At 37.7% G+C, this 17,919-nt stretch overlaps 1 protein-coding gene across 1 annotated transcript in view; it reads left to right on the plus strand.

The window, feature by feature from the left end:
• The window catches only part of LOC144265031 (sperm flagellar protein 2-like), a 66,054-nt gene extending 52,238 nt beyond the window's left edge, over window positions 1-13,816 (plus strand). The window contains exons 7-11 of the mRNA XM_077817160.1: window positions 3,472-3,564; window positions 5,474-5,647; window positions 11,901-12,086; window positions 12,307-12,429; window positions 13,709-13,816. Coding sequence (XP_077673286.1) covers window positions 3,472-3,564; window positions 5,474-5,647; window positions 11,901-12,086; window positions 12,307-12,429; window positions 13,709-13,816 — 684 coding nt within the window. The remainder of the gene's footprint in view (window positions 1-3,471; window positions 3,565-5,473; window positions 5,648-11,900; window positions 12,087-12,306; window positions 12,430-13,708) is intronic.
• The last annotated feature ends 4,103 nt before the right edge of the window (window positions 13,817-17,919 follow it).

The raw sequence follows: 17,919 nt of genomic DNA on the forward strand, positions 1-17,919 counted from the left end.
TTTGGTGAAATTTGTCTTATGCAGAGAAAATAAAGAAACTTTGCTAGATTGAGTCCAATATTTGCAGATCCAATCCACAGTTTTTAATAACAAGAATCAGATTAGTTAGGTGGACTCTGTACATTCATTTATCTCTTTCCTCGGGAACTAGTTTCTAATGAAAATCCTCCTGTTCTAGAGAATCAGAAACTGACATACTGTTATTTGATTCTTGTTATTTGTTCTCTTAATTTATCCAGATTTTTTTTCTTTTTGACAGCTCTACTTTGGCTGTAAAATATCTGTAATTTTATCTTTATTTAGTTAAATAAACAATTTTTGCAAATGAAGATTGATTTTTCATCCTGCAGCAAGTGGGAAATTACAAGATTCTTTGGTTCAAATACATAAGAAAATTTTAATTTGGGTCTTCATTTTGCAAAGTTCAGCGAGGTTTTTGGGAAGGGAGGTTTCACGAAAGTAAAAGAATTTTGGGGAAGGCAGCAGCTGCCTTTCACAGGCATCTATACTGCTCCTCTTGCAGAATTAAATATTGGCAATATAATTCCAGAAGCCTGTGATTTTCAGAATTTCTTTCTTCAAAGTATCACTGATCCAACTACCTTCCAGCAGCAAATGTCCCAAGACATTTGAAAAGAAACTAACCCTGCCAGAGCTGGAAAAGCCACAGAAAGGTATAGCTATAGATGTTGCACCCACCTACACATTATTGTGGTATTTTTCACTGAGGTACTAGAGATTAAAAATATACCAACAGCTCCAAAGTCAACAGAATGTTAATGCAGCATTTTTGACACAGGATGCTAGTTTGAACATCCTTTTAACTCAGCATCTGATATGAACTCTATGAAGTATGAACATTCTAGCAGTTGCCCTGCAGCCATGTCAATGTGTCTGAACTAGCAAAACAAAACCAAGTTTACTGCAATAAGAAGGTATTCTTTACAAAGGGTAAGCCTGCTACATTTTTAGCATTAAATTATTACATTCTCATCTCTTCCTCTCCCTTCCACCAAGTACTTGCTTGCATGGAATGATCTTTGGAGATTTTTTTTTAAATCCCTTAAGAAATGTAGCTCCATTAATTAATATGTCAGTGCTATAATATTTTCTGCTAAGAGGTGTTATTCCAGACCTAGATTCCACCTGTCTCACTTTTCTATTGCAGAGAACATAGCATGGACCAATAGCTATTCATCAGTAAATGCTATGATTGTATATAGGCATGGAAGGATTAGAGCCCAGCTGTGGGTGTCTAACTGCAGTGTAGACATACCCTAATTCGGAGCCTCAGTCTCATCAAAAGTCAGTACCAGATGCCTAAGTACCTATGTCACTTTTGAAAATGGGACTTAGGCTTCATTACTTAGTTGCTTTGGAAAACTTTACCCAAAGTCTATTTAATTCTGCAGAACGCCTCCAGAAACCTTTAGGATCCCACAAATCATACCACAGAGATCCAATAATTTTAACTGACAGCATTGTATATTGCAATTTTTGTAATTTTACAACATAAATACATATAGGGGGGAAATGTAACCAGGAGTTTTTCAGACTTATGAAGTTTGAAATTAATAGGCATTTCTGCTCTCAGTTACACCTTGAAAATACATTGAAATCAATGGGATTGTATGGGAAAATTAGGCTGACCAGACAGCAAGTGTGAAAAATCAGGTTGGGGGTGGGGTAATAGGAGCCTATATAAGAAAAAGCCCCAAATATTGGGCCTACCCCCATAAAATCGGGACATCTGGTCACCCTAGGGGAAATGGAGGTCAGTATTTGCCTCACTGCATTTAAAGCTACTCTATTACAAACTTCATATCCTTCTTTTTGACATTTATAGATGTTTAGTCACTTTTACATGTTTAACTCTTTGATGTAGAATTACTGACTCATCATCTGTAGAACAGAATGCACTATAGGGTTAATGAGTCAGTAGTTACAATCCGGAAAAGAGCAATAGCACTGAGTTGGTAAAAGAGCTGTTCAGCCATGTAAGGATGTGTTATCTGTAAAGAAAAGCCACTGAACTCTTTGTTAAGGAGGCCCTGCAAAGCTAACATGAGAATCCACTTAATCTTTGTTATCTTCTGAATTCTCCATACTAATCTGTCTATAGAAGGCATCCAGTACAGAAACATATTTTAACAATTTTTCCCCTCTGAAATTCTCTTGGCACGTCCTGTGTTTTTGAAAAAACAGCTTCATACTGCATATTAAATCTGCCTCTTGCAAAAATATTTGTATTAAAATGCAGAGTATTGTAAGTTGTGAATGGTGGAAAAGGTAATGATCCACCTAAAAAGGGAGAAAAGGACATGAAGAAGTTTTAATAAAAAAACAGTCCCAATAGGATTTGAACTCAGTGTATACTTTGATAGGCTATAGTCTTTTCTCAACATTTCTGAAAATTTACAGGTATTATTTAGACGGCTTGGAAATGCCCATATTTTTCTATTAATCCAATGAGAAATATATTGAGAGTATTATTTTTAGTTGAAAATAAGGTTTATAAAATTTTAAACAAGGTTCATTCTCTATTTCATACTCACGTCATGACAGTCATATTTATTTACTCTATATGTTGCTATTCCAAGAAGCAAATTATGAAAAAATGAACCTCTGTGAGAATAAAAACAAGAATATTCCTACGTTATATCTATATGCACACACATTTTCCATAAACAGGCTACTGACCAAAATGAATTTTAAAATGATATTGATGGGAATTTTGCCTAAATAAAAGGTGCAAGTTTTGGTCCATAATGATCAGGGACTAGATTGTGGCCTGTCCTGCATGTACATGCAGGAGAGGAATGGCTTATAAGGTGTCCCCTTACTTCTTGCACCTGCTGACCTCGTTTGGCCACTATGGACTGGGAGCGAGGCAGGAATGGGAAGCCTTGCCTCTGCCTCCCGAAATCCCAACCTGTACGGTTGTATGGGTACCTCAGGAGGATGTACAGTGTGTCAGTTATAGGGCTAGCGAAGGGTACACCTCATTTGGTGAAGGAGAAAACCAGGAGGCAGATTGCAATTCTGCATCACAAACAGCTTCCTAGTCTGTTCCTAGGGTAGTGCATCTATATGAAGAGGCATTTAGTAAATCCACAATTGACCCCTAGGTATAGGCAAAAAGAATAAAGTTTCAATACTTGGTATTTTCAGGGAACTCTCTAGATACAAATTCATTCTTACGTAGATAGTAGCAGTATAAGGTTCGAGTTGCTACCATAACATTCAGTATTTACTTGCTCATGAAAAGAGTTTGTTGCAAAGTGTCCAAGTATCTAATTAAATTATTCATATTAAGTAGATTGTTACTTACAACAATAAATTCTGAACTTGAATAAATTCAGAGACAGATTTTATACTTTGTTAACCTATCTCTTTCTGTGATTTTAGAACAGAACAGTCCAGTCACTTTTTTTTTAAGGGGATGAAAATCAGTAACTTTTTTTTTTTAAGGTTGGTTTATGGTTTAAACGCAGTGAAGATTTAAAAATGCCAGAAAATTCTACAGAGCCTTTTCCTTTTAATAGACAGGAGCATCTTATAACGGTAACTATTGAAAACTGTAAAGAATTTAAGGTATCATTTGCCATTTTGAATGCAGTGGTCCTTTTCCTCAGTTTGCATGACCTCTTTTGCAATGTTAATGCTTACCTATTTTACCTAGCTATTATTTTTCACCAGAAAACTATAAAAAAGATTTTGGGGGGAGCAGTTGAGTCATAAATGACCACAACTGTCACTGATAACATGAGTTACCTGTGAAAAACATTTGAGTCTAAAGATCTGCTAATGATTGGCTAAGAATTGTGCACATAGCTAATATGTACAATGACATCCTATAATTTTTGTTACTTCTCCCAAACACTTTCGCACACTTGTTTGTCTCTCCACTTTTGCTAGGTCTCGTCTTTTAGACTTTAAGCTCCCTGGGGCAGGGACTGTCATTTACTATATGTTTGTACAGTGTCTATCACAACAGGGCCCTGACCTGTTTGAGGCCTCTGAGTAATTACACAATACAAGTGTTAAATAACAGTAATGAAAATATAATAAGGAATTGAATTGAGCTGAATAACAATGGCTCATTTAATCAGTATTTTTTTGTGGTGGCTGCCATCTTATGCTCCAGAATCTAAGCTTTCATTTATTAAAAATTAAGTCCAAGATTTAAAAAACTGGATGTCTAACGTTAGGCTTCTGAATCCATATTTAGGCACCTAAATCAAATGGAAATCAGTCAGAACCACTTGATGCTCAACACATTTGAAAATCAGGCCATGTATTTAGGCAGCTATAGGTGTATTTAATAGCATAATTTTAGGCACCCATTTTTGACACCTTAGCCCAAGTTCTAGCCCTTAAATTTGCAAAAAAAACCCAACCCCTTCAAAATGTAAATTGTGTGTAAAGTGACACTGTGATGCCTGGTTCAATCTGCAGACAGCCTGAAACAGTAGCCGTGAGAGGAAAAAAACAATCCCATGTACCTCAATGCTTTGTTCATTCCTAAACCTAATTATGACAATTTATTGCAAGGGCCTCAGACATTACTGGCACCTCAGTATCCCCTGTTTTCTGCCTGTGGCACACAGCAGTTTAGTCCCTGAAGGTTGAAATGCTTTAGTCTAACCCAAGTTATTGGTCTTAATATAATGGTAACTGGTTAAAATGTAATGGCCTGTATACAGACTAGATTATCTAATGGTCCATTCTGGCCTTAAACTCTGTGAAACTATGACGTATAATAATTAACTATTTCACTACTCATTAGAGCACACACACAAAAAGAGACAATCCTTTCTGTAGAAGCTACTATGAATGCTATCTCATGTTGGTGTCAGGACTGGGCAGCACTTAATTTTACATAAGACATTGGAAGACTACCACTGCTTTTTCCAATTTGACACCTGTTCGAGGATACTGTTTTCAATATAGTTAGTGGTGAATACATTTCATTATTGATGAAGGGGGCTTTGCAACAAATTATTGGTGTACAGTATAAAAATGATAATTAACACAACTGTTGGGAGCAAAAGTTTTGAGTAAATAACTTTTTTAAGAAAAGAAAAAAACTACTTACTATAAAAAATAAGAAAAACCTGAGAATAGGAAGATGAATCTTGCACCCGTTACTTTTAAATGTAGTACCGGTATATATATATTCACAGAGAGAGACACAGTGCATGTGTACAGAAGAGGTAAAATGTCATAACTTTTTTGTGAGATTTTACAGATTCCTACTGGTTCTTTGAGAATCTTCGCTGCCAAAAACAAAATATTATAATGTAGATTTTCTTGATTTTTCCATAGGATCTCAACACTCTTTCTGGAAGTATATTTCTCTTCAGCAGTCACTACCTTGCATATACATTTAATCCTGTTCTCTATAGACTTTTGATTTAAATTGGCCAAATATCTTTTGCAGGAATTAATTTAAATGTTTTTCCTGTTCTAGTTTTTCTTTATTTTATTTGCTGATGCCAGAAAAGATCCCTCTCAACTTGACTATACTAAGATGCTGCTTTATTTTGCTTCGCATCCTGATGCTGTTGAGGGAGTCTACCGAGCGCTTAGTATTGCTACTGGAACATACATCCATAGAAGAAAAGAGGTTTCTCCTCCACATGTGGTAAAATGTGATTATATGAATTAGTAAATAGAGCCATTATGGTGCTGGCAAGTTATAATTTCTTGTCTGATGACTTTGGGTCAGATTCTGATACCCTTATTCATTTTGGGTAGCAACTTTCTTCAGAAATAGTACCATTGACTATGCACTAACAACATCAGTAGAAATACTCAAAATAAGATGCTTCTCAATATGAGTAAGGGTATGAGGATATATTCCTTGAGCAATAACACAATTGCAGAGCATTTCCTGGTAATTAATGTCCAGTACAGGTGAATTGAGGGCATCCTTTGGTCTAACCTCAGACCACTAAAGCCAGCTAGCTATTAATCCCCAGTAGATACACTGCACTGTGGTTGTTACTATTGCTATTATGAGCAAAAAATAATAAGTTTGTTTAAATGTATTTGTGATACATGGCTAGAAAGGGTTAAATGTCCTCCAAAATGAATAACCCTCAAAAGAAATGTGGGGAGATAATGTTTGTGTTTTTGTCTGTTTACATATGGTCCGACCATGTAATCAACAGTCCCTGTCTATGCTGTATTCTGATAATTCAGAAGTCAAAAGAAGATCCTAACATTTAAATGAATTGTAAACACGGGATATCTCAGTATTCATCTCTCTTTGAGTACTGTGTGTGACAGGTTGGGTCACAGAGACCCCCCTTGCGACTGCCACCTGATGGGCTGAGACTGCCTCTGAGCCCGTTTTCCCTGCCAGTTTGGGACTTCAGTACCCTGTCTTGTTGAGCCAGACATGCTAGCTTGCTGCAGACACAGACCAAGGTCTGAACCACGTCCCCCAAAGGTTGCAGACTTAAGTGAAAACAGGTTAAGAAGTGCTCCTGTCTCTAGCACCCAGACACTCAGTTCCCAGTGGGATCCAAACCCCAAATAAATCCGTTTTACTCTGTTTAAAGCTTATACATGGTAAACTCATAAATTGTTCGCTCTCTATAACATTGAGAGCGAGAGATGCACAGCTGTTTGCTCAGATATGCACAGGTATTAATACTTGCTCTGGGTTAATTAATAAGCAAAAAGTGATTTTATTAAATACAAAAAGTTGGATTTAAGTCATTCCAAGTAATAACAGACAGAACAAAGTGAATTACTAAGCAAAATAAAACAAAAACATGCAAGTCTAGGCCTAATACAGGTGAACTAAATGCAGATAAATCTCATCCTCAGAGATGTTCCAATAAGCTTCTTTCACAGACTAGATTCCTTCCTAGTCTGGGTCCAGCAATCACTCACACCCCCGTAGTTACTGTCCTTTGTTCCAGTTTCTTTCAGGCATCTCTTTGAGGTGGAGAGGCTATCTTCTGAGCCAGCTGAAGACAAAATGGAGGGGTTTCCAGGGCCTTTTATATTCTTTTTCTTGTGGGCAGAAACCCCTTTGTTCTCCTGTGTAAGATCATAGCAACAAGATGGAGTCTGTAGCCACCTGGGCAAGTCACATGTCTATGAATGATTCAGCTTTTTGCAGGCCGACGCCATTGTTTACAAGTTAGTTTGGATGTTCCCAAGAAAACTCAGATGTGGATTGGTGTCTCCCAAAGTCCATTGTCAGCTAAGTGTTTCTTGATTGGGCACTTACTGAGAATAGTCCTTTCTCAAGAAGCTGACCAAATTCTTCATTGAGGCTACTTAGAATCAAACAAATACATGGCCAATATTCATAACTTCATATTCAAAAATGATACACACATACAGACAGCATAATCATAACCAGCAAACTACAACCTTTCCATAGACACCCTACTTGGCCTCCTCTGTAAAAGAACTGGTGCAACAATGATCTGTACGGTCACAGTTTATGTCAATAGCATCACACTGTGAATGGTGGAGGAACAAGCAAATGGCCTTATGTTAATTTGTATAGCTAAGTACCGGTGATGGACCTCCTTCCAAATCATCCTAATTAGCTTTTGTTCCCTGAGGAACTCCAACTTGTCAAAAGACATGAAATTGTATAAAAGATCCTTGCATCCTGATTCTGTCATCTCAGATCTGCTCAGGAAAAGTTTGAGTCACAAGACAGAGGTCCCAGTTATGCTGGTATGCCCTGAATATGATATTTGGACATTGGACTATAAATATGAACTATTTCTGACAGAACTCTTTGCAACTATAAAGCTCACCATCTCTGCTATGAATCTGCACCTAAATGAATTGAATTCATGTCTGTATGTACATTGATCTTTTAACCATACTCTCTTTTGTTTTTTACTAAATTTTAGTTTAGTTAATAAGAATTGTCTGTAGCGTGTATTTGGGTAAGATCTGAAACATTCATTAACCTGGGAGGTAATGTGTCTGATCCTTTGGGATTGGTAGAACCTTTTCTTTTATATGATGAAATAAGATTTACAGAAATTTTCATCATATTTGACGTGGGTACCTGGATGGAGGCCTGAGACTGGATCACTTTTAAGGGAACTGTGTTGTTTGGACTTCTGAGTAACCAGTAAGGTAATAAAGAAGCTGTTTTATGCTGTCTTGGTAAATCTAAGTATTGGAATATCCACCAGCTTTTGGGGGTTTGGCTGCCCCATTCTTTGCAGTTCACCCTGAGTGACCATAGCTGGCCCCCACTAGGACCCAGTCATAGTAGCATTACCATTCTTATTAACTTTCTTTTCTGGTATGTTTCTTTGGGATCTTAAAAAGTTTATTTTTGGTATGGTTTTCAAATATTTCAGTTCACCTGTTAGTCAGATGGATTAGTAACATATTGCTGTAAATTCAGTCATTTATTGCAGATTCAGTCTGAAAGTTCAAGACCATTATGAATATATTGACATACTGCAAAATGTTGACTTCATTTAATATGTTCATATTTCTTTAGTGTGCTGAGCTGTTTTCCCAGTCTTTAATGACCCAAAACTTTCAATACAATACTGATTACTTTCTACTCTTTTTACAAAAGTATAAAAATCATGATTGATCTTTTAAGTATGCATGCCACCATGTATTTCTTTTCATACCTTTTAAAGAGCTCAATACTTGTACACATGATGAAATCTCTCACCACACTTGCACAACCACAGCGACTACTACTTCCTTAACCTACTTAAACTGCAGTTCTACTCTGAAAAGTTATTGTATAAAAATGGCATTGTTTTGTGGCGCAGATCTACCCCATGTGTATTCATAGTCACGTCTTCTCACTTTTGTGACAAAAATTAGTTTTTTTAGTATTCTTTACCCCTGTTAGTACTGTAGACCCAGCACAGCTTTGGGAAAGGGAGTGCAAGTATAACTGAGGCCAGAATTTGCCCAGCAGAATCTTACATTTGGTAAAGAATACAGCTTGACTTTTAAGATCCCAGGGAGAGTCTGAAAGACTGGCAGTTAAGGGGGAAAAAAACATTTTACTTGTAAGGTGAGAATACTTAATATGAAAATCCTTGAGATACTATAAATGTGGAACCACACTCTCCCATTTTTAGAGTTATTTCTCTGAGTAGTTTACATTTTAAATAAATGTAAAGCTAATACTAAAATAAACTAGACATTTCCAAATACATAGTTGCAAGATAATACATTTTTAATTATAGTTTCTGTAATTTGAGGATAAACATCTTGTAAAACATATGGTATTTTTACTGAATTTATGGAGAATTTAGATTGTAAAAGAAGATTAACATTGTCCCTATTTGGCTGCTAGTTGAAGATAGAGGAAGGATTGCTTTGTGGTTAAAGCTATCAAAGTTCAAACTTGGTTTTGCCACAGGCTTCCTGTGTTACCTTGGACAGGTCACTTAATCTCTTTGTAACTCAATTTTTCACGTATAACTAAAAGACAATAATGTTTGTAGTTATAAATCAGAGGGGGAACTTTCTATTGCCTCAGTACCTTCTTCTTCTTGGTATCAAGCAGAGGAAAGCCTGAAGTCTGGCTTGCCAGAATTCTAATTAGCATTTTCCTTCCCCCTTTTCCTTTGTTATTGTGTATGTTCATAGGTAGGGATGTTGCGGGATACATTCTGTTTGTGAGGCACTACATTATTGTTTGTGAGGTGCTTCATTAGTATAGCAGGGGAGCACAGAGGTATCTAGACAGATATTTTTCTTTTAGATAACATCAGGTTTTAATCAGTTTCACTTTATAACAGCTTTATTTTATGAGTTAGCGTTCAAAGAATTATAGTGCTGGAAAAACATTCTTTCAGAATATCCCTTCATCTTACGTTCTTCTTTGCATACATCTACAGTTTATTAGCAGTGTTAAATATATAAAAGAGTGAATGGCTGAAATCCTATTCCACTGAAGTTAGGAAGAGTTTTGCCACTGACTTCTGTGGGTCCGAAATGTCACCCAAAATGTTCAACAACCACCAAGGGGCATTGAATAAAAAATATATTGTGAGCTATAGTTGTGGTGTAGAAGGATACATTTAAGTTAGTCAAACTCTGTGAAGTAAAAAGGCTTATAAAATAATTTTGAAGTCCTTGGTTTTATATAACTTTTTAAAAAATAACAGCAATTATAAATGATGTTGCTTTAGCATCTGTGTCTAATTTGGAAATCATTTATAAAGAGAAGTTAGTCGAAGTTATGATTTAAACACATGAGCTGGAATATGTACGTACCCAATAAATACTTTTTTTAGTCTATCAAGTAAATTATCTTTGTATTGAAACATGGATACATGTGTTTATTTGATAAAGGATTATGTCAATCGTTAGACTCTAATTAGCTAATTTTTTCACTTATTTGTTTCCCCCTTTCCACTAAAAAAAGTAAAATTAAAACTAAAAATTTAAATTGTGACACCAGTTAAAAGGCAAGAAAGTTCAGAGATTTGAAAAATAGTTTGCTCGGATAAAGAAATCAGAAACACGCTCTATTCTGCTAGACGTTTCAAACATGCAAATCTCCACAATATCTAGTTGCCATATATAGTAAATTTAAGGGAAGCATCTTTTCTCCAAGTGTGTCTCATGTATTCAAACAGAACATACTCTCAGCTCATTTATTTTATGCTGGCATTTTAAGGACTTACAGTCAACAGTTGCATACTCCAAGGAGATACTGCTGTGCTATAGTGCAAATGTTGCTACTGATGGAAGGCTTGAACAATCAGTTGCATCTTGCATCACATTCTAATGATTGCCATTTTGATTTTGTATGGTAATGAATTCCACAGCGGAAGATCTTTCACTGAAAACACTCAGCAACTAAGTCCCAAGAGTTTTAGGGTTCTATTAGTAACAAAACCCTTGCTGATTGGAGGTAGAGAGAAAGATAGGTGGGCTCTAAGCTGTTCAGGGCAAAGATAAACAGACCCTGAGCCTCCTATATTGGAGAGGGAGCCAGTACAGGGCCCAGACCACTAATGTGATATACTCTCAGGAATCTCTCTTAATCAGAAAATGGGCTGAATGTTGAATTAGTTGGAATTTCTTTGTAGCCTTAATGGTTAGCCCTAGGTAGAGTGTATTGGGCAGTCTAATCTAGAGGTAGCTAAAGCATCAATCACATTTGTGATCACAAATCTCTACTTCTGGCCTTTCCTCTTTATCCGGGCTCTCCGCTTTTCCTGTATCAGATACTGACGCATGGATGTCTCACCATTCCTTTATACTAAACCTGTCAAAAACCAAAAATTCTGATCTTTCCTCCTAAACTCTTTCTCCTTCCCCATTTCCTTGCAGAGGCCTGGCAAGGCTACTGCAACCATTTGTTTAATGTAACCTCCATGTAGTGGCTCCATGGCCTGGAGCAGAAGAATCCCTTCTTATCTTCACTATGTGAACATCCCCAGTGCCTGGAGAGGGCTTCCCCTATAGTCTAATTTACAGAATTCTGTCATTTGTATTGGTCTAGCAGTCCCTAATGTAAATTAGTTATTAATATGAAGAACACAATATTAAAAATACAATAAAGCAAATAGCAGTTTACATCTATATATATATATACACTTGAGGAAGTTAAGACTATTTTGAAAGCAGCTACTTCCTTCAGTGTTCTGAATGGTATTAATATAACAGGACTTTGGACCTGATCCTGGCTGAGTATTCACAACTTCCACTGATGTCAACAGGAGTGGTGGGTACCCATTACTCTCAAAAGCCCTATACTCCAGTTACTGATTTTGTTTGTATATGGTGATTTCCATCATAATAATGGATATTTGGAAGTACATCCTCAATGATTCTTAATAAATGTCAAACTGAAATGTATAACTAATGCTAGACCGCTTACCACTGAATCATAATATATAAATGCTTTCTTTCCCCAGTCTTTTTCCCACACTGATATGCTGATAAAGGAGGAACCTTTGGTGGAAAAAGAAAAAATCTTGTACTGCACAGATGAGGGAAGAATTTCTATGGCAACTCTACAAAGAGTGTTCCATCACGAAGGAAGTAAAACTGGTGACAACCATAGATTCAGTGATCGGCAGAAGGCAGGCAGTAATAATAAGGTTGGTTGGTTAAACTAAAGAAAGTTCTATCTGTTGCAATATAAGGACAACATTTAGATTAAATACATCATTGTAAATTACGTTAACAGCATATTTTTAAAGTAATGTTTTAACCCCTCAGCAAGAATGTCTTATAGAAATACACAATGTAATATTTGTTTTATGAAGTGATTCTTTTTCAGTTTTTCTAATAAATGAAGCAAGATTTTTTTTCTTGAAGCATTTCAGAAAAATATACAAGGAACTGGGCTCTGAGGATCTGAAACCCATTCCAATTACCATTCTTTTGAAGCATCCTTTCATTCAGGACTTGATTAACAACTACCAGGGGTACAAACTTCCTGTAAGTATTTCTTTTCTGGGAGGGTCTACTTAGTAATTGTACAGAAATCTCGAATGTGTACTATTCTAGAAATTTAAATTTAATGATAAGAAATACTTCAAATTCACAAGTGTAGACTCTTTATGGGCATTGCAGATTGCTCAATCCAGATTGCGTGTGGCCATTGCATGGGTGCATGGTGTGGGAGAAGGTGCAAGGAGCCTTACCTTTCCTCATGCACAAGGGACATACATGCACTCAGAGGAGAGATGATCACCCCCATGGGCACAAGTCACACAAAAATGGGCAGGGAAGAGACTAGATCCTAGAGTTGGCTAGGTAGAGCTGGCAAGGCCAGCTAAAGGGATGGTGCAACACGCACATTCCTCCTGTATGCTTGAGATCTAATGGAGGGACTATGCCTGCTAAGGTACAGTCTTTCTGAGCTCCTCCTTGGGTAGAGTGACTTCGTTCTGCCTCCTACATAGTTAGTGTCTTAATGTCATGTTCTGGCCATAAGTCATTAAGGATGAGATAATCTACCCACTTCTATTTCATATAGGACGCCATATGAATGAAACCTTAAAAATAACATAAAAAAATAAGTATTTAAAAAATAAAAACATGTATGTAAATACAAAAAACATTGCTACTGTAGTGTTAAGGTTTAAATAGTGGGCAATATTGTGGCATTTAGCCACTGTCTTGAGTAAGGCAACACAAAACAAACAGCTGTGTCAGATATCTCATTGTTGTACATAAAGCTACCAGAATGCTTTACCTGAATCCACATTATCCAAACGAACAAGAAAAAAACTAGTTAAAATCAGCACATTAGGAAGGGGAACAAGGAACCTTTGATTCACATCTTAGGAGCTGATCAGTTGCCTTCTCTTTATCTTGTTCAGTAAACTATTCTTCATGCTGAGGGAAAAGACCCAACGGTGTGATAGTAAAACCCCACATCCCAACAAGTAGCGTTGATGATGATGGTCAATGTGTTGGCAGTGATGCCACTCAATAAGTTTCCAAGTGCTCTCCAGAACAGAAAAAAGTAAAAGGGTTGGCAATCTTATTGCATTAGAAGTTTCCAATTAAAATAAACATATTTTTGATATTCCTTAAATGCCCATGTCCTCCCATTTTAAAAAGAATTTGACCTGTTATAACTATTTTGTAGTTCCCAAGGATCAAAAACCTGAAATAAGCAATTCTGTAGGTCCAGTTAACTGATTAGAGGGAATTTGTTGGCTCCATGGTGCTTATATGAGTAAAACATTTTCTTATAATTATATTTTAGTTCAAAAAGACCTCCTGTCACTTTACTCCAACTTTGGACAGTTTAGGCCAGATTCCTATTGACACTCCAGCCACTTTCCACTGCCAGACTGCTGTAAAGTGGCCTTAGAGTAGATGAAAATATGGCCCTACAAGATTTCAGCCCGGGGTGGATTTGCTACAGCCTTCGCTGTTGGTGCTAAATAAGTGCATTGGCTCTAGGCTCTGTGTCTGTTTCATTGGAAGATGCTATTCATCCTTTGGACTGTGGCTGATTTATGGGAAGGAATTATTTTTTTTCCATTTTCCTTTGTCCATTACTCCACAAGGGTCTACAGTTTGGCATGCTTCTTCAGAACTGGTGGTTTAGATTTGAGAGTTCTCCGGATCAGCCTCTGCCTGATTCAATGGAGTGTGAGACTCACCTGGGGATTCTCATATCTGAGACCCTCCCCAGTGCAAAGGACTAGCCTTCCTCATTTAAACTTAGGGTTTGGTGTCTGTCTCACATTTCTGATGGTAAACTAGGTTATTGAAAGGTGAGATTACTCACCTGTGTTCTTCAGCCATATTAGAGTTTATAGGCTCCACCTTCTAGGACAGTGTTTCTCAGATATGACCATCATAGCCGCATATGACCACCAGGGGCTTTTCTTGTGGCCACAGCCTCCTGGGTACTGATTGGGCGGTGGTGGGGAAGCAACGGCCCCCACCCCAGGGCAGCCAATAGGGGTTGGACCCTGCCCCAGGCTCACCACCACTCCCCCATCACATCTGGCCCCCACTGCTTTCTCCAGCCCTGGGCTTCAGCCATGCAGTGGCAGGCTCTGGCCCCAGGCCTTCAGGCTCAGGCCCTGGGATCTGGCCATGGGGCTTCAGGATCTGGCTGCTAGGCTCAGGCCCTGGCCATGGGACTTCAGGCTCGGCCCCCTGGCTTGGGCCCGGCCCCTGCCCCCGCCCCAACCCCAGCTCTGGCTCCATGGTGGTGGCTCTGGCCCCAAGATCACCCCCCTGCCTTTGCCTCTGGCACCTGCTGCCTCCGCTGTCCTCCAGTCCATCCCCCCATTGCCACTGGCCCCTGATGCCTCCCTACCCACCTCCCCATCCAGGGCTTAATTTGGCCCTGGCCTTACCAGGGCTGAGTAAATCTGCTGTGAAAAGTTATATTTGTTTGTTTGTTAATATCACTTTTCACAACAGACTTAGTAGTTAGCTGGGAGGCTGTGAAAAGTGATATTAACATACAAGTATCACTTTTCAGAGCAGCAGACTGACTAGCTAGCAAGTTTAAAAATAAAAAGCAACCAAATAAACAACAAAAACAACAACAAAAAAGACAAGAACGTGTAAAGCACCTTATTTGTGTTTCTGTTCTGTTTAGATCCAGTAAAGAATAGAGACAATTTACATTATTTTCATTATTGAGTCTGAAAAAACAAAACCCACATAAATAAATTACAATTTGGACATGTATATGTGGATATTTATTTGTTTTTCCTAAATCTAATTAAGTATTTTAGGAAAAATTGTCAAAGTGGCCACCAGCAGGAGTTGGTAGTCGCACTCTGAGGCAACCAAAAAATTTGTTGTGAGAACCACTGGGAGTCAGTTTTCCAAGGAGTTTTCCAATCTTCTCCCTGTGAAGATTTCTGAGAAGCCACCTCCAACTTCTTTCCCTCCTGAGAAAACTTTGAGTGTATTTACAGTCCGTAGTACATCGATAAGCATTCTGGTTCTTCAGATGTAAATGGAGATGATCAGGATCCCAAGAAGACCAATCAGAGTCTTTCTCCCTGAATGCAAATGTAGAAGCTTCTTTACTACACCATCTGATGATTTCTAGAACTTTAAAGACCTGTGTGGATATTATGTGGAAGCTCTGAATATGGAATTTTTGGTGGGTCAAGGTGAGATTAGCTGATCACTCAATATGTTACAGTTCAACTAGAAAGGCATAGTAACATTTGCAATAAACAAAGGTCTCCTGGGGACCATCTTAAGACCTGAGGCTCACACCTGCATATATGCCAGCTGTATCAAAGAGGAGGAATAAATAGTATCCCAAAAGTATCCCAAAATAAATGTAAGTTTTTTCATTGTTTGCAATGTTGTTGTAGCCATGTTGGTCCCAGGATATTAGAGAGACAAGGTGGGTGAGGCAATATCTTTTATTGGACCAACTTCTGCTGGTGAAAGAGACAAGCTTTCGAGCTACACAGACCTCTTCTTCTGTTTATTGGCATCCTGCTTCTAGATCACTAGTAGTCTGAACTGCCAACAAAAGAACCAAACCAGGGAGAACTTTCAGATCAATGCCAAAGGAGAAGTAGGCAAAGCCTATTGATGCGCAAAGCAGCAAATCATCAGCAAGTCTACGATTCATAGATTCCACGGCGAGAAGTGACCATTGTGACCATCTAATCTCATCTCCTATATAACAGAGCCCATAGAACTCCCCCAAAATAATTCCTTTTGAACTAGAGCATATCTTATAAAAACAATCCAATCTTGATTTAAAAATTGCTAGTGATGGATAATTGTGCATTGCAAATGATTAGACATTGCTGATGAAATATTATTTCTGTTTGTGGGACACACTTCTCGCACTGTTGGACCATCTGTGCAAGGAGGAGCATAGGAAGCTAGGACTATAGTTACCAAGGGCACAATAAATTGCTAACCAACACTGTTTCTTCCATCTTAACTAAACTGCTAACCTCCCAGTAGTCTAACCTAAACCTCAATCACTTCCAGGAGAAGCTGTTACATAGCTTAGCACTCAGATTTTTAAATACGTTACCATTTCTTAGCAGCTATCTTGATAGTACTAAACATATATAAATCGCCTACATTGTTTGCAGCTTACAGGTTAAGTTCAGAAGTGGCACAATCTCCAAAGTTTGCCTAAGAAGATCAAACTGTGTATGCAAACTTGCACAGTACCTGAGGGTCGTAGAACATAGTCTCTAGACCAAAATTACTTCTGCAGCATGTCTCAGGAATACTTTTATTACTGAAGATACATAAGGCAGTCTGGAGCTCAAGTACTACATTTATCTCTTGATCTGGCAGTTAGATCTGATACGTACATATCTTGACTTGGCAGCTTGACTTGACTTGATCATGCAGACCTGAAATCTTTATTTAACTATTACCCTCAGTCTTTTCTCTTTCAAGGGTTTTTATTGCTAATTAATCTCAACAGACATGGTGATCTGTACTCAGTACTGAAGAAGAAAGCAAAGTTACATCCAGTAACAGTACTTACAGGCATGGTTCCACAATCTCCAATTCTTTGGAATCTTTCTTTAAAATTCTGATCAAGTGGGAAAAAAACTAAGGCCATAGCTCTTTGTACAACTTTGCTTTAATTGTGCGTATTCATGAAGGAACATACTCGTGATCCTTGTGGCCACTATATCCTTTCCATAGAATTCTGACCATAGTGTCCAAAACACATGCACTCTCAGAAATGTAGTTCCATTCAGACAACCTCTTCAAAGAACTACATTTCATAGGTAGGTAAACTTCCCTTTTCCAAGGAAGCAAAATTAAGAATACAGTCGTTTTAACATAAAAGATTTTTCCATATATCCTCAAGTAAATATAAAAATCTTTATAAAAAATGAAGTTCAACCGCAGTGCTGCTATTTTGAGATCTTTTGCAAGATAAGTATAGCAAAGCTAGGGTGTGGTTTCTAAGGTTAAAATGTTGCTACTTCTGCTGTCATAAACACTAGTTGCAGAAAAATATTTAGGTAGATATAGATGAAATATTTGCTTTTAATTATAAAATTCAGGATTTTAAAATATATGTGCTGCAGCACTGGCTGGCTTAGGAAACTGGTTATGAATTAGAAAGCCCTTCACTTCTGGGTCACCAGTTCAAATCAAACCAATAGCATCTTGATAAAAAATAATTATCCTCTGATAGGATGTTTGCTGACCTATTTGAAGTGAGTTTGTTGGCTTAGTCCAATTCCTTGTGGACCAGTAACCATATCATAAATCACCACCTCTGTTTGGTACTCTCTTTGTTAGCCTCAGCACAAAGACCAAGGACTGATTTAGACACAAAGATTTTATTACCCTTGTACCTCTGGCCTTTTCTGTCCAGATTAGAACTGTGGAGCAAGCTCTCTGTCACGACCTATCCATTTTTTGGTTTATCAGACAACTTTATTCTTTAGGGTTGTCAGTCTACACCTGTCACCAGAACACACAGTGTGTGTG

Source organism: Eretmochelys imbricata, chromosome 5 (genome assembly GCF_965152235.1).
Source record: "Eretmochelys imbricata isolate rEreImb1 chromosome 5, rEreImb1.hap1, whole genome shotgun sequence".
Lineage (NCBI taxonomy): Eukaryota > Metazoa > Chordata > Testudines > Cheloniidae > Eretmochelys > Eretmochelys imbricata.